Genomic DNA, 22,646 nt, shown 5'->3' with positions numbered 1-22,646 from the left:
TACTCTTCTTTGTTTTAAAAATGTAAAACAACAACAATAATAATAATACTAATAACAATAATAATAATAACAATAATAATAAAATAAGTTTACTCTATCTATTTTGCATGGTGAGGTGGTTGGGTTGACGAACCCTGTCTAATATAAACAAAAACAACTAAAAGAAATGTAAAAGAATTTCAGTACTTTCCTGCTTTTAGTCTTGGAGGGTGCAGGGCCCATGTGAGATTCTTTCTTTTTTTGTGTTGTCATTTAAAACAAAAGTATAAATTAGTTAGTGTGACAGGGTGTAACTGAGGGATGCACACAAATCATGAAATATTTACAAAAAAAAAAAAAAAAAAAAAAAAAAAAAAAATATATATATATATATATATATATATATATATATATATATATATATATATATATATATATATATATATATATATTTATTTATATATATATATATATATATATATATATATATATATATATATATATATATATATATATATATATATATATATATATATATATATATATATATATAATGAATATATCTTATGGCAATAGAGACACACATATTAACCTGAAAACAATAAAGTTTGGGAGTAAAAAAAGTAATTTGATGATATTTTAGGTGCAAATGCAGTGTCAGGACGGACGTGAAATTTTTTATGTAATCATGAAAAAGTATTTTAAAAAGAATGCTATATAATAATGTTTTATAATATATCATGTAAACAAGAACCCTTGACCTAATAACTTTAAGCGTTGGAAACACATTTTAGGACATTTTTGTGCCTCATTATTATTATTATTATTATTATTATTATTATTATTATTATTATTATTATTATTATCGTAGTGGTTGTGGTTTGTTGTTGTTTTTTCGAGCGCTTTATTGCCTTGTGATTTTGTCGTGCTGCACCTTTAAGAGTTTGTCGGTAGTTTGAGGAAATAGGAAGTCAGTCTACAATTACCACAAAGACTAAAAACAAAAGGCATTTGTACATGATGGCAGGAATAAAAGGTAAAGTTAAAGTGCACTACATGTTCTGAGCAGTTCAACTTTTGATAGTAAGAAATAAATTGTCTCCGATTCGGAAACGAGTGCATCAGTTTTTTTCCTATTTCGATTGGACCTTGATGTCCTGTAAATTTAATTTTCGAAGTTAACTTCGATGATACTTAATAACTGGTTGTTTCGTGCCACTTTACATCAAAGTTAAAATATAGTTAAACATAGTTCAGACCGATTAAATTATATTGTTTCAATATGATACGTTTTCATAAATTATGCATTACTAAGTTATGTGTGTCTATGAAAGAGACGCCAGCCTCTTTCCTCCGCCAATTCAGTAATTAACTAAAAAAAGATTTAACAAATGATCTTGTTCCTTAAAAACAAAATCACACAAATTATAAATATTGACATTACATACATTTACATAGTCTTTTTTTTTCAACTACGTCACCTCTGCAGTAGTGAGCTGTGGCTGCAAGAGGGCAGCAACACGTCAGATTTCAGTTGGAAACGCCTAAACTATTCTTCCCCTCTTTTTATTTAGCTCTTGTTGCGTTATCCTTCAGTGGTGCACTTGGACTGACATTTCTCCTTTTGGGATGTGCACTGGAACAGTTTGGGTATGTACTTGATTTTTGCTATCTTTAATGACTTTTAGTTGTCTGAAGTTTAAAAAGTCAAGAAAACATCTGTATGCTTCTATCTATCCTCACAGACAGTATTGGCCCATGTTTGTTCTGATATTCTACATCTTGTCACCTATACCAAATCTAATAGCCAGGCGGCATGCAGATGACACTGAGTCAAGCAATGCATGCCGGGAACTTGCATACTTTTTAACCACCGGTATTGTGGTGTCAGCTTATGGTCTCCCAGTTGTGCTGGCTCGAAAAGCTGTGGTAAGTAGACTATGTCCCTCTTCAAATAAACCTTGGTTGCTGTAAACAACTTATTAATGATGTAGTTTACTTGGTTAAACAATAAAAATAGTAACACCTTAAGGTCTCATTTGCTAACATTTGATAATATATTATGACTGGCAGAAGACTTTACAGTATGTATGCATGTATGTATGTATGTATATATGTATATATATTTATATATATATATATATATATATATATATATATATATATATATATATATATATATATATATATATATATATATAATGGGGTTGGCCAATAAAACTGAAATGCCTGGTTTTAGACCACAATTATTAATTAGTATGGTGTAGGGCAGTGGTGGGCAAACCTTTTAGACCCGAGGGCCACATCAAGTTTTGCAAACCAAGTGAAGGGCCACATGTCAAATCCTTCAAAAAAAAAACTTATTTATAGTGGCAGTATGCATGAAACATGTAATAGGCCTTTTTCACAGCGGAATTGAATACAGGAAGCGCCCTCCAAAGCAATGTATCGCTTTTTCCGGTTTCGCTAACAGTCACAGAAACATGACAGCCCATGTTGGCGTGGGTTTTCTCCGTGTGCTCTTGTTTCCCCCACAGACATGTGGTACAAGTGAGTTGAATAAATTCAACATTGGATGACGTTTTCACTGTCAACTTTGCCATAATATGGACATGAACGCGTTGTTCGCTTGGTTAATGTGTAAAACTGACGTAGCCTAAATAAAACAGCATTTAAAAGGAATTTGTGCAGAAAATGTGTCTTACACGAAGTGTTTGCAACGTTAGGTTACAGTAAGGTGCGCAGCCAACAGCATAAGATCTGCTAACTCAAGCCATTCGTTAGCAAAAATAACTATTTAACATCCAGAAGGATTAGTTATATGTTAGTAGCTGTCTGTAAGCTGTGCTAACCCCCTCCTTCCTTTGTATTCAGGGTCAGATATAGTGAACAGCGAGGTTGTTGTACAGGCGAGTTGCTATAGACTGATTTCACGCGGCCGCCATTTTTAAAAGCGAAATCGAGGCTGCGGTGGGAAGAAACCCGGAAGTATCGTTAGGAGTTACATTGGAACGTTGTGTAGCTTGCTGTATATCTTATCAGCGAAGAGAAAGTGACACAAATTTATCATTTCACCGCTTTCCGAGTGACCCGAAGGTCCGTTCTGAATGAATGGTGAAAATAAAAAGGGATATCAGAGCTCATTTTCAGCTAAGTTAAGGGAAATGGCACTAGTTAGCTAGCGTTTTCTTTCCCAAACACACGTTTTAGACGCCATTTATCAAACGCGAGTTAATGAACTTATTCTTTCACTATATTAGACTTGTCACGATACTGAATTAAAAGAAAAACCATCAATTTCCCGCTAACATTTAAGGCACTGTTGATGGCTTTCTTAAAACAGCGCTGATTTGCCATTGTGTTCACGTGATCAACAGAATAGCTTGTGATTGGCCGAGAAGGTCATCAGTTCACCCTCCGCTGTTTACCGAGTACAAACACAGACGAGCCGAACGATCTGCTTGATGACTCGACTGATCTTCATGGCTGCTTCGCGCTCGCGTCTCCGTGTATCTGTGTTTGCACTGGGTGAAGGGCAGTAAACTGAGTGCAAACACAGATACAAGGAGACTGGAACGCGAAGCAGCCGTGAAGATCAGTCGAGTCATCTGCGCTCAGCGGCGCTTCAATGTTAACTCAGCGGGAAATAGATGGTTTTAAAACTTCAGTACCGGAACAACACTATTACAGACAACACGAGGGTGTGCTACAGTGTTTTATCGCTCACTGGGTAACATAGACTGAAGCAGGGAAGCGTCCCCACGGTGTTTACCTGCTGCCATCTGAAGCCTAGGAGGACACTTGAGCATATTACTCTTAAAGAGATTGTGATGTTGTTTGATGCTAAATTGCTTTTAATTTTCTAAATTAAACTTACTGAATGATAATAAAGTGATGTTTACACCAGTTCTGCATTTTGAAATCTCGGCAACAGTGTGTACTCCACAGCATGTTACTGTAATGTGTACAGTCCTTGTCTTATACTTCCGGGTTTCTTCCCACCGCAGCCTCGCTTTGGTTCTTTAAAATGGCGGCCACGTGAAATAAGCGTATTGGTCTGTGTGAAAGAACGAGGAGCCCCATAATGACAGGTTGCTTAATGCTCGTAAGGTTTACTCAAGTCTGGAAACATAATTAAGCTCCAACTCGCTGGAAAAAATAAAGATATTTGGTGTTGTGTTCTGTGTTTGAATACGATTTTATTAAAACACTTTTCCACTAATTACTAAATTTTTAAATTTTAAAACAAACATCTCCAAAACAGTCAGTCTGTAGCGTATAGGGTGTGTTTCTGAATCTTCAGGTTAAAGTTAGTTCATGTTCCAGTTCATTTTGTTCATCTGCTTTGAATGTTTTTATTATTTATTTAAAGAACAGCAAATAACATTTTACAACACAAAAAAATATACATGCCAGGGGGTAATTATAAATAAAATACAAATATACAAAATGTAATAACTAAATAAATATATTATAGAGTTCACAATTTTTTAAAGTGGGTAGGCTTCCTTGTTTAAAGAGTCTCTGATGCTGGTAACATACAAGCATATTTCAGTGATCAATATCTGAAAATTTGGTTGCTTATTAGTAAATTTACATTTATGAATGTACAATTTTGTTAACAATAAAAGTAAATTAAATAAAAACAATTTTCCTCTTGATAAGGATAGACAGCAAAGCTAAAAAGTACATTTTCCCACAATGATAAAAAAGGTTTTGAACACTGAAAATTTTTTATAATTTTTTGCACCTCTGCCTTTTGACTATGTACAATGCCAAAATAAGTGTAAAACCGTCTCCTCGTATTCATTACAAAAATACAATTTACATCAATTGCACTTTTAAATTTTTGTAAATAATGCTTTGCTGGATAAAATCTGTGGAGAAGTTTATAGGATATTTCTTTAATTTTGTTTCTAACTTGATATTTCTGTGGTAACAGCCACACTTTTTTTTTTTTTTAGCAAATCCAATCACCCTTTAATAAAGACATCCAATAAAATTGTATATAAGGAACAGTAGTGATTTCTTTTTGGAAAAGAGTTCGAAAAGCTCTATTTTTACTCTTGGTATTTACTGTAAAACAAGTTTTGCCAACATAAGATGTAGTAAAATCAAAAGACGATGGTCTTGATTAATACCACTAAATAACATATGGGTCTCTGGAAAAATTGAACCAATAACAGTTGAAAACTTGCAGGGTTATTGAGATATTGTAATGAGAAAGGAATTCATTGTAAGAAAAGTATACCAGCTTTATTATAAAACTGACTAACCAAATTAATTTTGTTGTAAAACCAATAAAAAAATTGCATTTGTATTAGTTGTCTATTATTCCAATGTGGGGAAAATGATGCTTATATATTATGACCTTGATAGGAGCACTTGTTTGTGGAAGGCAGATAACTTAACTGGAATTTTGTCTACATTATAATTTCACATCAAAATAAAACTAAGACCACCAATATTTGATAAAACATAATGATCTCCGCTTTGAAGTGCATACTGCACATGAGGGTACTCTGGCATATAACTTGAAACGAAGGACATTCATTCCGTCTAATTAATTTCACCCATGATTTACTCTGTCTATTGTCTTTTCGTGGAAATTGAGGTAAGGATGTCGTTTTTTTGAGCTGGAGCAGCCGGGAACGCTGCAATAACAGCGACGAGGCGACTCTGCCATTCTATCTTACTCTGTTGCATTGGAACCGGATTTTGTGATACGCTGTTTCGCTTACCGGAACCAGGAAGTGTGAAAAAGGCCCATATCGGACAGAAACATGTCACGTTTACACAAAACAGATTTTTTAATATTTATTATTGAGTCAAATTTACAAGTCAAATGAATTTGCACTGCTATTTATATTTATCACTTATCAATCATCATAAAACAATAAAATAATCTCTTATAAAATATAATAATAATAATGTAATAATTTTTACAGTGGAGAATAGAAAAGATATTGTCTGATAGAAAAAATTTCATGAAAAAACTATGAGATAAAATGTAAGTCTTTGTTATTTTTATTGTTAATAAAAATCTTAGTCTTTGTTATGTATCCAAGTTTACTAATTCTAAATCCAAACCATTACTCAGAAGCAGCATTTTAAAAACTCTCTCGCAGACCGGATGTTTGAACACTTGTTCAGCGGGCCGTAGTTTGCCCACCTCTGGTGTAGGGCCTCCTTTTGTGGCCATCACCAGCGTGTCTTGGGAATGACCCATCCAAGTCCTGCACAGTGGACAGAGGGATTTTGAACAGAATAGTGGCCAGGTCACTACATGGTGCTGTTGGCGTAAAATAATTATATCTGGTCACTGTGCAGGCCATGGGATTTGTTCTTCTTCGCTTTCTCATTCAATTCAATTAAATTTAATTCAATTCAATTCATGTTTATATAGTGCTTTTCACAATTTAGATTGTGTCAAAATAGCTTAACATAGTTCTAGTAAAGTCCAGATTTTAGAGTTAAAGTTCAGTTAAGTTTAGTTAATGCTAGTTAATGCTAGCATTAGCATAATAGCTTAAACATTTTACAACCCTTTTACAACCCTATAAACCTATTCATAAACAAGAACACAACCTACTTAAATTTTGCATGGCTAAAATAGTTTTAAAACATACCTGTCTAAAAGTAATACTTCAGCCGTATTGTCATCCTTCTGATCGTTGTTTTGAACTGCATAACATCATTGCACTCCAGCGTGCAAAAGTAATTCTAATATTGATTGAGGGTTTAAAAAAGTTTTGATTCTGCAGTTTTGGCCCTTTCAGAAACAATCTTTCTTTTCATGCATATAAGGCCACATTGGTCTTTCAGAAAGAGGTTCAGGTTGACGCAGAGTTTGCCTGATGATGCCTCTCTGTCAGCAGTAGATCCGTGCTTCACTTGAATGCGTGAGTAACGTATCTGTCTGCTCAAAGAGGTTGTGCAGAAATTCAAATTTAAATTTGTTGTTTGAGATATCTGTTGTAATTGAGTTATTTGTTGGTCTGACAAAATTTAATTGGAGGAACACTTTTTAATCTTATGCCTTACCCAGAATAAAAAAAATGCATATAAATACATTTAGATCATTTACTTTAATCATTACTATTGGAAAGTGAAGAGACTTTCAACCAGCACAACAAAAAATGTTTCTGAAGACAATTACCTACTGCTCCTTTAAGTTTCACTGCTGAAAGTTCAAACAATGAAGAGCAAATCCACCAAAGCACAGCTCCACAAGTCCCGATCCACGCAAGCCTGTGGTCACAGTGGTGAGGAAAAAAAACTTCACCAATTGACGAAGTGAAGGGGAAAAAAAACCTTGACCATTGTTGTTCATCAAACCACTCTGTCATCAGTCTTGCTACATGGCATCATCATCAGAATACAACGTATGAACCAATGGGTGCAGTTGCACATGGTTCTCCAGAATGGTTTGGTAGTTATTGGCTGTGATGCGCCCATCTAGCACAAGTATTGGGCCTAGAGGATTCCATGATTACGCAGCCCAAACCTAGGCATGCAACAGTATGGGTACGCTTCTTTGGGGCTTCTCCACAACTCTCCAGATGAGGGAAAGACAGTGAAGGTGGAAACATCAGAGAACAATACATGTTTCACATTGTCCACAGCCCAAGGTATTTGCTGCTGGCACCATTGTAATCGATGTTTGGCATTGGCATGAGTGACCAAAGGTTTGGCTATAGCAGCCCGGCCATGTATAAAAACCCTGTGGTGAACCCGATGAACAGTTAGCACCCGGACATCCCTTTCAGACAGCTACCTCTTGCATCCACAGTTCCTCCTTTTGGATGTGGTTCGTCCTTCTTCTTAATACATCACAAAGAATTGGTGTCTTAGTCACAGGTGCGCCAGCGAGACATGCACCAATATTTTGTCCTCTTTTGTCACCCGTAATGTTGTGTGGATTGCACCATTTTAAGAAAAAACTACTTTTACTCTGCTAATTAAACCTTCACACTCTGATCTTACTGGTGGAATGTGCAATCGATTTGACAGGCTGGTCAAATTTAGCCATGAGAACTCCAACACTAAACTAGTATATCAGTTTCATTGTTCAATCCCTGTATATAATGTATGAATGTATGTGTTTGTGTGTGTGTGTCTGTGCATGCAAAGTTACTTAAAAAAAGTGTTTAATGTGACCTCTTTCAGCACTTCCCTGAGTTATTTCTTATTTAGGCAGTCATATCTATTTTTCTGTCCAGGCAATTCCTTTTTGCTTCAGTAATATTAAAGGGCACCTATGGTGAAAAATCTACTTTTTAAGCTGTTTGGTCAGACATATGTGTAGATATAGTGTATAGACCGTCATATTGGGGTGATGTAAACACACCCAGTGCTTTTTTTTTTTTTTTTTCAATTTAACAACATAAAAACGGTGGACCGATTGACCCTTCGCTAAGCCACACCCAAAAACCGCCATCCATTAATCGTGGCTTAGCAACCGTAGCTACGCGCAGGGGCTCTATCAAGCTTTCGAGCGAGGGAAACAGACCAAAGCGTTGTACATATGGATTGTGCAAATCTGATACCCGGTATCCTTAAAGTTTGGACGGGATGGTGGAATTTTTTTTCCTTTTCAAAACCAAAAACCCAAGAGGAGAAATGCCAGTGTGGATCAAGCTGTGTGAGGGGCGCTAAAGAAGCGGAGTTAGGTTGGTTTTGTTTTGATATTCCTGACACATTCCGTGATAGATGGCAATAACTCACACACCTCTTACCCTAAACAGATCTAAACTGTGTTTCCTACAAAAATACAAAGCAGGTTAAGTTTCACAGCTGTCTTTTTCTTTTTTTTCGCTCGATATTTTGAGTAATGCTTTGTTTAAGCCATCGCTATATTACCTTAGTCATACTAATAGCGAATAGGTCATGATGAGTTATTGATCTGGAAAATACAAATCTGCGAATCTGTTGCTAACTTTACTGAACTTTATATTTCCATCTATTTCGAGCTACGAACATTTAAATTACAAATCAACAGAACAAAACCGAGATATGATCACAAACTGAGCACTTGCGATCAATATACTTTACCAGCAGCTGTTTTCATTCATTTATAAAGAGCACACAAACATACTGACAGTAATAGGTAACTTACTGTACATTGATATGGGTATATATATACATATGAATGATGCAAATTTTCGGCACAAATCCACCAATTTCCCATTTCCGGCTGTTCTTTCTATGAATGCACTATGTAAAAGCACTGTCCATCCGTGTTTCCTCGTCGGTTGTTAACACTATATTTCATTGCACAACAATTAATCTATCAGGCTTTTTGGCTAAAAAAAGAGAAATTACGGTTTAATTTGTTGTTATTAGATTATTTTAAAATTTTACCTCTACTGCTGAGCATAAGCTAAGCTGTTGAATGGTTAGCATATGAGGCGGCTAGGCTAAGCTAGCTTAAATTTTGATTGAATTATTCTCTAATCGGTTGCCTATTATGCCTATAATATACCCCTGTAATGCATACTGCAGTACTTTTTTGTCTAGCTTTCTCGGATATCTCACCTGTTCACCAAAAATGACATTATATCCCTGGCAATGTGTGACACTGGCGCAGACACATTGTAAAAGCCGTGCCAGGCACGAAAGCTTGACAGGCGTATCAACAGTAACTAAGGAGGGCGGGCCTTAGTGAAGGGTCAATTGGAGCGGTTTTCAGACCAACCGCAACTTGACGTTGGAGTGCGGTCCCCACGCCCACCGAATTGATTGACAGCTGCGTATTAACGTGTCCAGGTAGTCACTTGTATAATCATATAAACAAGAGAGGACGAGCGCAAAGCAACTGGAATAAAAGGTCTGTTCAATTTGCTAGGATCATCAATCATCATCAAATGTGATCAAGAAGAGTGAGTTTTACAAGTTTAAAATGTTTTAAAACAGTGCATGTGTGTAATGAATTACAGCGAATCACTTCAGCTTTACTTTATCACCACAGCCGGGTGTCAGAACAATTATAAAGGAAGATGCTTCAATCTCGGTTTGTGGACGTTAAATCAGGTTTATTTTGTAGATTAACATAACAGATATCCATACAGCAGTGGAGATTAACCTGTATCCTGTCACAAATGCGTGCAAAAAGAGTGCAAAGCTAAACGCGCGCACTGTCTGTCTGTCTGTCTGTCTGTCTGTGTGTGTGTGTGTGTGTGTGTGTGTCTGCTGTGCCGTGCTGTGTGTGTGCGCGTGTGTATCTGTGTGTGTGAACGTGAACTTTGTAACGACATTGTGTGTGACTCATCGTTAAGTTGACTCATTTTAACACAACAAATGCGTCAAATACTAATTGGTAAACTTCTTACTGTAGTATATCTCAAAAACGCTACATGAGATCTGCTTCCTTTATGTCTGTTTGTTGTTTGACGCTGCCGAAGGAGGAGATTAAGGCATTAAGTCCATGTTTCATCAGCTTTTCTTTTCTTCTTAAAATATTAATTGATTGAATTGGCAGCAGTATTGGGTATAATTAGTTACCATAGATATAAACACTAGATATCGCATACGGACAAAGTAAGATTTAGTTTTTTACGTTTTTATATGTTGTGAACTTTTGTGCTCAACAAGTAAAGTTATTGACGATAAAACAGACACTTACTGCTTTCATCCTAAAGAAAAGTAACACCAACTTGCACTAAATTCTAGGCTTATGTTAGTTTTGTTGAATAAAGCAAATAAAGCATAAGCAAACAATGCAAAAGAAATATGACAACAAGACGCTGCAGTGCCAGAAACTTGAGGTCAGCTAAGTGAACGAGTTGTTTATAACGGAAATTCATTCACAAACGAATCTCTCCCTTTGTCAGTATGAGAAGTGAAAGCAGGAGAGGGGGTGTGTTTCAGGACACGGATTAGACCAAATCTAACAGGAGGAATGATAATACATTTACATGCACATGAACACACACTCTTTGTCAGCAATGGCCATGCGGTCACTGATCCATCAATGTAGAAAAGTTATGTAGAATTATAATTTTCGTAATTTAATAAAAAAAAAAAAATAATGCGTACTGACCAGCAGGAAAACCGATCATAGATATATGTGTATATGTATATATCTCTGGCTCTGGATGGCTACACTCCTCCACTGCAGCTTGGTCCCACATTCATTTCAAAGGAGGGCTACCCTGTACTAAAATGGCGGCTCTATTGACGCTTTCCTTCTAATAGACAACAACAGGGCAGGCGACATGATGTATTGTTTAACCTACCTATAGCCTAATGTAATTTTAAACATTTATCTATTTTAATAGCACATGGAATTTAATAGCACAGTCATTCATAATTATCATTTTATTGCTGCAAGAATGCAAACTTCTCACTGTTTGGGAAAATTAGTCATTTTATATATATTAAAAAAGGTTTTCTTTGAGAATCACATGTCTGCAGGGTGCAATCAGGTTCTGGCAATTTTCAAAAATGGTTGAATTTTAAAACATTTTAATCCAAAGGTTTCAAAAGTGCTTTTTTTCAGATAAAGTGCTTGAAACTGATTGAAAATGCAAAAATATTGCTTTCATAGTAATTTATCTCTCTAAATTGTTAATTATTATTATTAAATAAATACATTTAAATAAAATCATAATCCTATTTAAATAAAATGTAAAAATGTATTTTTTCTTTTACATAAAATATAAACAGCGACACGGTGGCTCAGTGGTTAGCACTGTCACCTCACAGCAAGAAGGTCGCTGGTTCAAGTCCTGACTTGGTCAGTTGGCATTACTGTGTGAAGTTTGCATGTTCTCCCTGTGTTGGCGCGGGTTTCAGCACTATCACCGGTCATTTTAAAGCAGTGGTGGAAAAAAAATGCGTGGACGTTGTTCACTGGCTTGAAGATCCAAGCTATAAATCATATTTAACCTTATATTTATTTTTATTTTAATGATCAGACTTTTCCATATATATTGAAATATTACATTTTTTAAAGTATGAACTAAAATAAATTGAAAGCAAAATGTCAAATGGGTGGCCCAAATCTCTGTCTTTGTCACTGAATTGTTCATTCAGATTCGTTCAAAACAGTTCATTTATAAATGAATTAAGTGACTCACTATGAATGACTTGCTCAAAGATTTCTTGTTAACACCATATGTTAAGAGCTTTAACGGTAATGCATTTAGATTTTTGATTTAAAAGTATCAACACAAAAGGTGTAAATATCTATATTGTTGTCAATAAAGTACAGGGAAAGTCACTTGATGAGTTTTCAACATAATGTTTGTTTTATGCGACCCAAAACCGAAAGCAGCCTTTTCCTAAACTATAAAGCTGTATAGGCGAGAATCAGCTCATTATCTCTCAAAACACAGAAAACTAAATTTGGTTCACTGAAGCATGTATAATCATTACAGAAACTACTGAAAATAGCTGATGCCCGCATAGTCATTTGCAGAAGAATGACGTCCTACTGGGCCGCACATACGCCAGCAAACTCACGCCACTCTATAATTGGCCAAAATTCTTTGTTTGACTTTTTCGTGATCATCTACTCTTCCCTGTTGATGACATTTCACCTACTTTCTGCACTTTTTGAATTTCACAATGTAAATTTCTGGTTTTGAATTTTAGAATATGGAATTTGAACTGGTACAGTAAGTGACTGTCTGGGTCAATCTCTCTCTTTTGTTTGTTGTAGTGCTGTAGTTATTGTTTAGATATTGGTTAATTATTGTGATATCCCGATTGCAACAAAGAAATACTTGGAAATCTCTGTAGACTGTTTGCATTTCATGCTGTTCAGCCTTATAATCTTAAAATGTCATCACTTTAGATATTACACTAGAGAATTATTTAAATACTAGCTCTAAAATGACAGTGAGGTAACAATGGTTTTTGCTGTCCTGACGTCAGCTGTAGATGTGAATGAATGGTGGAAGAAAGAAGTTCCTCATACAAAAGGATTTTGATAGACTCTTTTGTGTGTGTATATATATATATATATATATATATATATATATATATATATATATATATATATATATATATATATATATATATATGACTATGCCGTCGATCTGTTGTATAAATGCAAAATCACACTCGTAGCAGTGCAATGTGGCTGTATATTGTGCCATTGTGCCTGCAGCCTCGTGCCAATGCACGCCTCCCACCAGTGCCGATATACAGCCACATCGCACTATATATATACATATATGTTATAAATATATATATATATATATATATATATATATATATATATATATATATATATATATAACAAAACATAGGAACCCTAGCTGCTCCGTGAACACATCTGCGAACTGACAAACCATACCGGCCAATGGTGGGGTTCTTTTTTTTTTTTAGCAAGTGAGCTGTTAAATCTGCTTTTACCATTTTCATCCCTTCTGTGAACGTGGTTCGTGGCCATGCCCAGTTTCTCTATGATGGTACAGGGTCCCTGCCAGAATGCAAGAAACTTAAGTTGGACACTAAGATTAATACTTTATTGCCTGGTTGGATCTCATGTGCTTGTGTGAGCCTATCATAAAACTGTTCCTGGGTGTGCTGGGTGTGATTCACTCTATTTTCTCTCTCATGTCCCATTCATGCTTGATAGTAGTGTGGTGGGGCTTTGCCATGGGGTTGTCGACTGAACAGGAGTTCAAATTGGATGAAGCCTGTTGATGCTTGCGGTACATCTCTAACTTCAAAGAGCACATACGGGATCATGAGGTCCCAATCCCAGTCATAAAGGGGGATATCCTAGTCCCAGTCCCAGTCCCAGTCATAAAGGGGGATATCCTGGCATGGGGTGAGATTATGTTCCATCACCGTTCAATCACCATGACCAACTGTGGGATGCGGGACTACTAGCAGTTTTTTTCCTCCCCCTGCCATTTGGCAACCCAGTAAAGCTGACCATTTTCCACTGTGAAGTATGAGAGGAGCTCTCGAGAGGTGCTGGCAGCCAGACCGCTCTCTCCATTACATGGACTTGAGACCAGCAGTTCTTTAGGCAATCGTCTTTGCACTGCTCTCGACCAAAAGAGCCGCCAGATAGACATTTGGGACATTATTAATATTATTATTTCAAACTTACCCCTTTGCTCCCCTAGGTCAGGAATGCTGGTTGGTGGTCCCCAGGTTCTCGGGCTTGGCTACAACTGCATAGTCTCATTCCAGTAACTGGCTGCATTGTGGTGGTGAGAAGTCAATCAAACACTAAAAAGTGGTCTCACACCACTCTCATTTTAATGGGCCAGGCACTGGGTGACGCAGAGATCATAATGCGACGACCTGGCACTTGGCGGGTATCTCTACAGATGCATGTGTTAGGTATTGTGGCTTTGCTATCCGCTCAGGGTCTCACCATTTCTGGCTGAAGCAGTGAAATCAGTGATAGAACTTCCTGAATCCAGCATCACCGTCCCCGATTGTCCTTCTACCTGGATGGTTTGAGTGGGAGCTGCACAAGGGGCTGGTTTGATGGGCATTGGTTCATCCTTGGCGCTGGGGACTGCCGGTCTACTCACAAGTCGCGAGGTGCCCTCCAGCAGCCGCTAATCTGGGTTCACCCTCTGGGGAAAGGGGCCTAATCTTTCTCCAGTGTCACGAGCGAACGGCACCCACCAATTCCATTGTTGTCACCAGTTCTGCAATGATCATAGGGTTTCTCATGCTCACCTGCCCCCTGAAACAGAGATAAAGTGCCCATAGCACACAGCTCTACTTGGTGGCAGTAACCATAAAGGTATGTAGATAGCCTCTATATTGTCCAGGTTACTGAGTATGGTGAGGTACTGGTGGGCGGGAAGGGAGAAAAAGGGAGTTGTTGTCTGGAACAGATGTAAACAGTTATCACTATATGTGGTGCATTTTTATTCAAGCAATGCCAGCATTTTCCACCAGATGTCACAAGGGAGAATGAAAATATGTTCACAAGGTGTAAAAGTGAACAATAATCCCTGGAAGGTGTTTATTGAAAGTTCAAGTGAATGGTAGTAAATAGTGTGCAGGCGTGCAAACAAATCCACGAAGTGTTGCAAGTGTGCTCCGTGCAGAGTGGTGAGTGTTCCTTACTGGGTGTGCAGTGTGGTTGCCAGTCATAAGTTGCTCGAATCTGTGTGAAGCAACAAAAAAGCGTTAGTCTTTCTTACAGTCTGAGCTCAACTACCTCTTCCTTTTCATCTGCTTTTAAAGTAGAGCTAAGATCGGGCCCAAAAAATGTAACCCAAGCTCATGCACCTGTTGTCCAAGCCTGACCCAGTCCGACACATTAAGGGTGCTTTCACACTAGCACTTTTGGTCTGCACCCGGGTTTGTTTGACATCAAAGTACATTACATTTAACTAGTATGAACATGTCTTCTGATCTCGGGTGCACACCTGTGAACTATACCCGAGTTCACCTGAATGAGGTGGTCTGGGGTACGGTTTGTGCGAACTCTGGTGTGGTTCACTTCTGATTCCTGAGACTGATTCCTGTGACACTCCAGGGACCTGTAGAGCTGCGCGTCGATGGATTTGCTCTTTTGTGTTTGGACTCTCAGTAGTGAATATTACACCACACCAGGGGCGTTGCTAGACATAAAGCTCTACTGGGGCACGTACCCCCTCTCCCCCCCCCCCTTTTCAAAAAAAAAAAATAATATATAAATTATATATATATATATATATATATATATATATATATATATATATATATATATATATATATATATGTATGTATATATATATGTATATATATATATATATATATATATATATATATATATATATATATATATATATATATATATATATATATATACACACTATTATTTTGAAGAATAATTGTATAAATGTAACTGGAAAACAATGTTAAGACAACTGGAGTGATGCTAAGATCATTTAAGAAATTACTTTTGCATAAATATTAATTTAATTTGAATGAAATTCTATAGACAATTCAATAAAATACATTAAAAATAAGATGGGTTATAGGATTATCTGTTGTAGACTTGACACATGGCAGATAATTAGGTTTGTTAAGTCTTACCTCCTGACTCCTCCTCCCTCCTTTTTGCTTCATACAAAAAAATCTATCAGGAGGCATGCTTAGTAAGATCACCATCATATTGTTTAAACTTTAGTTTTGTCCACTTGCAAAACAAAAAAGGCTGTTACGCTGGTTTTACAACGCATGAGCGGCGCGTAACAAGCAGCCTGCTTTTTTGGCGCGCATGTTAACTACCGGGACTCTCAGAAGAAGAGCAGCGTGTGCGCGAGCAGCGCATGCGAGAGGCGCGCGTGTTGTCTGCGCACACGCGGAGATGCGTCAGTTTGCTTTTTGATTACATTGCTTTCACCAGCGTTGGTTTAGTTGCACATAGAGAATAACGTCTTTATTTCGGAATTAACTTTCTTAATAAATACACTTGCATATGAAGTAAATCATATCTCAATGCATTTACTGGGGCACTTAAGATTTTCACTGGGGCACGTGCCCCAGTGAATTGGGTCTAGCGACCCCCCCTGCACCACACTGAACTGAGCTAAACTGAACTGAACATAAACTCTGAAAACTGGACTGACACTGTTTCAATTTACTAAAATCTTCTATGTGAAGCTGCTTTGACACAATCTACATTGTAAAAACGCTATACAAATAAAAGGGGAATTGAATTGATATGAATGCAATCGTACCAAATAATGGAAGTGAACTGCCAACTGTACAACAAACTTTAGTTTTTATAAGGTTCATTCATGTGTGTATGTCTGTCTATCACCTACCTTGGTGACAAGCGGTACTGACTCAGTGCAAGCACAGATCATTCTTGTCTACACCAAAAATGACTTCTGCAGACATTGTGTGATGCTCTGAAATTTTTTTTTTTTTTTTTTTTTTTTTTTTTTTTGCGGCAGATAGACGCAAGTGGCTCTTTGTATTTTGGTTTTAGTAATAAAGCAGTCTCCATTTTAGTGCTTTGCTTTCGTGGCCGTCAACTAGCAACAGCTGTACACAAAACGGCAGCTTGATGACGCAAGCGTACCGGGGTTCACCGGTATGAAAACAGTATGAACACAAACCAGCTGAGAAGGTGGCAAGGGGAGACAATCAAACTTGGGTTCAGTCCAGGTAATTGAATCAAGTGTGAAAGCACCCTAACTCTAATTATGAACCCAAGCCTGTTGTAAACCTGACTATTTTTTTAATACTTGGGCTGTAATGACATTCTCAACTACAATTCTGAGTTACAGAAATTTGTTTAGATTTATCTTAGTGAAGTTTTATCAACAAATTTCAAGAGGATCATGTGCCTATGATTGACCATGACTGGTCTCGCATCACCAATCACTAACCAACCAATCAGATGCATTCAAATGCATATAAATAGTCTGGCTTCCTTACATTTCCATCCTTGTTTTTTTTTTTTTTTTTTTTTTACAAAACCCCCCTTCCACCATGACTCCTTCCTAATCCAATAGCAGGGGAGATGTCTAAATGGAGGGAGCCTCGGGCTCATGGATCTTCAAAGCTCAGGGCTCTCTCCTGGGACATCATGTCAAATACGCTTTTGCCCAATCAAGCATCAGCCAAGTATAAACTCTTGAAATGAGTAATGCAACAAGGACGAAGGATGTAAACTGCATTGTTTGTTTATTCAGAATGAATTGTAACAACAGAATGAACTGTAACAAAAGAAAACATTGAAGGCTGACTATCATCCTTTCATCCTCCTCCCCCCCCCCCCCTTTTTTTTTTTTTCTATCTTTATGCCTCTTTCAAACTGCATGAGCAGCATGTGTTTTTTCAGTGTCCGTGTTAACAGATCAGAGCTCTCATACCGTACACAAAACCCCTGACGTGCAGTGTGGGACATGAGAAGAGCTGAAGCAGCAGTGCCGTGATAATTTCGGTGCTGGGTCTATTTTTTCCCGCTGCTCACACTCAATTAAAGTGACAGTGCATTGATAATGACCAAAAACACATTGAATGACTGTAAAAAGTGAGAATTTTACCCCAAAAAAGCATCTATAAAATCCACTGATTTTTATATAGTCAATCAAATGAACTTAAACGATAAAAAAAATGCAACTAATATTTGTTTGGGCCCAAACTATAAAACCAAATTTAAAACTATTTTAGTATCAGTTTTGCTTAAGATGCACACTAGTTTGATCATGTATAAATATCTATTGTAACTATTGTATAAATATAATTATAACTATAAGTATAAACTATATGGTCTTTTAAATGCTGATATTGAACTTTTAGGCTTGAGCATTTCCATAAGCGCTCTGTTTTACGATAGATGCGTTTGAAAGATCGAATACTCTCATTAATCCACGGGTTGGAACTTACCAGACTAACAGTTCTGGACTTCACAGGCGCAACGTCATCTAATACTGAATGAATACTTCAATGATTGCACTTGATCAAACATATCTAATTGACATGTTATTGTAAGATTTGTCAAAAGCAGGTGAGAATTGAATGAATAGGACCAGTAATATATTGGATAAGATTAAAAAAATCAGGGGCATTTATAAAATCAGCTTCATATTTATTAGAGACGTCATCAATATAAATGTTGAAGTCACAGACAATCACAATATTTGTGAGCTTAATAATAGAGGATAGAAAATCCCTAAAATCAAGGAGCTGTTTGAACCAGGAGGGTGATCAATTAAAATACAATAAAAGAGAACAACAATTGCAGTTCAAAAAAAGAAAAAGACTCCACATTTACAGTCCAACAGAAAAATGCTTTCTAAAAACAGCAGCAAGTCCACCGCTGCAGCCTGAAAGTCTGGGCAAACTAATAAATGTATAATTCATCATTTGAATTTCCTTATGACCAACATTTATCCAGAGTTTCTGCCAGGTTTCTCTCATGAAGAAGAAATCCAGCACTTTGGTTTTAATGATGTCATAAGAGTACAAATGTTTTATTTCAAATAAAACGAGTGTTTACCAGACTTTGGGAGTGTTTTGCGTAAAAGGGATAGGGAAGCCATTTGTCCGTGGGTGGATTTTCTCCAGGGATGTATTTAGTAAAACAGGACAGAGATAGGAAAATCTCACATTGTCAGCCGTAAAGCCATAAAGAAGTTTGCAGGGTTGGGGTGAGTATACTGAGGCTGAACCCGTCTGAAGTGATCGGTGCCGTTTTCCAATGACTATTCACATCCAGGACAAAAATGCCACTAGGCCCAGCCGGGACTTAAACCAGCAACCTTCTTGCTGTGAGGTGGCAGTGCTAACCACTGAGCCACCCCTAAATTTAAGTAAGGAAAATGAATGAATGAATAAATAAATTGTTGTTAAATTAAATGATTTGTGCTTCCCTGTTTTTTTCCTGTTCTTCTAAATCAGGTATGTGATTCTTCCGTATAAATACAAATTTCCATATTTTGGTCAATGGGGCAACCTCTGTAATTTGTGTAAATCCAAAGTTTTAATTTATAGGGGCAGGGGTGTGGGGGAGTCTCAGTCAGGTTCATTGTGTCATGTCACAACCATGTGCGCTCATTACATTATAAATAAAGCCAGGATGCACATTTGTTATTATCCTCTGCAAGTCATCTGTCCTTGTATCTTCATTTATTCAGTGCTACAGCCTAGCAGCTAAAATACCTTAAAGTTTCGTAATTTTAGATGATATTACAGATTTATAAAGATTTTATAATTAATTAAAACTATTAAAAACCATGGAAAACGATAAACTTTTTTTAACAATTTATGGTATTCTTTCAGGATGGAATGCTAAAAGTAAATTAGGCTACTTAGTTCAACTGACCTAATATTTTTATAGTTCAAGTTATTGACTGACCTAGTAGTTTATTTATCACATGGAATAAAGTGTCTACTAAATTAGAGGAAAAATTACGTTCTGTGGACACATAAGAACTAGTTGAGTTAATGTGTGGATCTATCCCAACATTGAGGTACAAAGTTGGCTATACACCTATTAAATATTACTTGAGTGACTATTAAACTGCTAAACATTTAAACTTATAAAACAAAAATTTAAATTGTGTGGCCAATATCAAATATTCATAAAAAGAATATTATTTTTAGATATTTCTATTTCAATTTATTATTTAAAAACACACACAAATATATATGGGGTCTCGACTTCCTTCTTTTATTGTCCTTTGCTGATCACATGCCTGATAAATTCATTTAAAATTATGCTTCATCCCATCTCACAATTGAAAACCCCAGTGCACACAAATTCAGACACAAACACAGAAAGAAAGAAAGAAAGAAAGAAAGAAAGAAAGAAAGAAAGAAAGAAAGAAAGAAAAAAAGAGAAAGAAAATAAACATTCAGTTCTATATTTTGATGTGTATATGAGTTTTTTGTCATGTTGTGAGACATAATATTTAAATTGTTTTTCTGTTGTTGTTTTTAGCAAAATATCATAAAAAGTATACTTAAAAACAACTTAAAATAAACCTAATTTCTGAAGTATCATGCACACAACAATGTTCATTTAAGTTACATTTCATTTAACAAAAACATAAATGTTTCTTTTTCATTGCATGTGCAGAATCCACTTGTTATGTTCTTTCAGTTTTGTCCATCATTTTGAAAATATATCAGGTTTTATAAAAATATATTTAAGAATAGTTGTCAGTTGTGTAAGATGTTATGGAAATGAGAGAAGTCAATAAAAATTACTTTTTAATTAAAAATATTAATTTTATATTAAGTTAAGAATATATATTGTCACTTGTTTTGGAAATTCAAATGTTCAAAAGTTGGTAAATGTTAAGTTTTTTTTTTTAAGCAATTTTTACAAATGTTCCAGACTTTATTTCTTATGCCTGGAAGAAAAAAAGTTTATTTAAACAACCAAAAAAAAAAAAAGTTTGAAATTTTTAAAACCAAGTTTTCATGAGAATGACTGACCCTTATATATGCAAAACACAGGACTGTAAATCATGTTGTAAACTTTTGCTAAATGTAAACCAGGTAAATCAACCCGGTTGATTCATTTGCTTCCTTTTCAGTCTGCAATGTATTTCACAAGACACATTCTTTCTTCTACTTCAGGTGCGTCCCAAATCGCATACTTATGCACTATTCTATGCCATTTTGTAGTATAAATAGTGTAAGTAGTGCGTTCTCTAACTCTAAAAATAATAAGTGTACTTTAAATACCCAGATGATGCACTTTTACAACCAGTTAAATGAAGTGTGGACTGATGGACATAGTCATTGTGCTGAAAATGTTTTTAATGAAATATTTTATTTGATTAAAAACGGCAGCTTACTACACAGAACTTGAATCAAGTTATTAAATCCCATCATATTTTCTCTTCAAAGAATACATTTAATTTACTTTTTATGTTTATCATAATTAATGTTATGATGGTTATTCATAGTTATGAGTGATTTAAGACATAGCTACTTAAGACTAACATTTATACATGTTTCTGTGTATTTATTCATTTAACAGTACATGGATTTAAAGAAAAACAGAAATCTGCAGTTTTCATTGTCATTGGAAGCCAGAATCTAAATTTGAACTAATCTCTTGCACAGACACTACATATAGGGAAGATTATTCCTCTGTAAAGAGGAAGTAAACAAATCAATGTATACAGTTGTTTTGTTTTTTGTGTTTTGTTTTTGTTTTCTACTTTTTTTTTTTTTGTTCAAGCTGCATTTAATGTTCACATGGATACAAAATGTCTTAAAAGCCTGTTCAGGCACAAATATCTTTCTAATATAGAAAATAGGTTTTTACACAGAATGAATTGTGTCACCATGAATGAAACTAAAGGCTATCTCCCTCCGCAGATTCAATGGGGTGCCGCTGGTCTGGTAATGGCAGGAAATTGTGTCATTTTTCTGACCATTCTGGGTTTCTTCCTGATATTCGGAGGTGGAGATGACTTCAGTTGGGAACAGTGGTAAACCCATCAAGATGAAGAACATCATTAAAATTTAATCTATGAATTATAGTTTATTGGCACAGGCCTTGGCATAGGTTGATCTGTTACTCTAATTATGTCTTTTATTTGGCTCGCTTGCTATGTTCAATGTTTATGACTGCATCTTTATGGTGATTTGCTTAAAAACAGTAAATTAATAAAATAGGTAACAGTTCCAATTATAGGAACTTGTTTTAATAGAAAAAAGGGGAATTTGTAATGTACAGTATTTTTGTTTCTTTGCAGTCGAATCAAAGGAAAAACATTTAAGTACAATTTTTTCTGTAAATAAAATAAAGCCTATTTTTTAGCATTCATTTTAATTTGAGATTGTTTCCTACCTCCTATCCCAATATTAACATACATTTACTAAAATACTTATCTTAAACATTACTAAAATAAACATTATAAAAAATAACTGACACATTATTTTGTTGGATTTGTATTATTATTATTATTATTATCATCATCATTATTATTGTATTATTATTATCATCATCAAAAAAGTCATAAAAATAAATTTTCTTCATTTGAAATGTGTTCACCCGATTCATGATTATAGGATCAATTGTTGTATGATATTATTTACACAAGACAGTAAAGCCATAACTACATTTGTTTAATTAGGTTAAAGAGAATATTGTAGGTTAGACACTCCATTGAGTCAATGTGCGTAAAAGTAGGAACTAGATTTTTCTTTAAAATACATGTTAAAGTATTTTTAGGCACAGAAATGTTCTTCCGCATCTGAAAAATCGCTAGACCGGA

The 22,646-nt window shown here is 35.7% G+C and overlaps 1 protein-coding gene across 1 annotated transcript; it reads left to right on the top strand.

The window, feature by feature from the left end:
* Window positions 1-928: 928 nt before the first annotated feature.
* LOC130241853 (leptin receptor gene-related protein) lies at window positions 929-22,195 on the top strand. Its single transcript, XM_056473821.1, has 4 exons — window positions 929-1,015; window positions 1,554-1,629; window positions 1,725-1,908; window positions 21,745-22,195. The coding sequence occupies exons 1-4, from the start codon at window positions 997-999 to the stop codon at window positions 21,859-21,861; spliced, it is 396 nt and encodes a 131-aa protein (XP_056329796.1). The 5' UTR covers window positions 929-996; the 3' UTR covers window positions 21,862-22,195.
* Window positions 22,196-22,646: the final 451 nt, after the last annotated feature.

Source organism: Danio aesculapii, chromosome 2 (assembly GCF_903798145.1).
Source record: "Danio aesculapii chromosome 2, fDanAes4.1, whole genome shotgun sequence".
Classification (NCBI taxonomy): Eukaryota; Metazoa; Chordata; class Actinopteri; order Cypriniformes; family Danionidae; genus Danio; species Danio aesculapii.
This window is presented reverse-complemented; position numbering and strand designations above follow the sequence as displayed.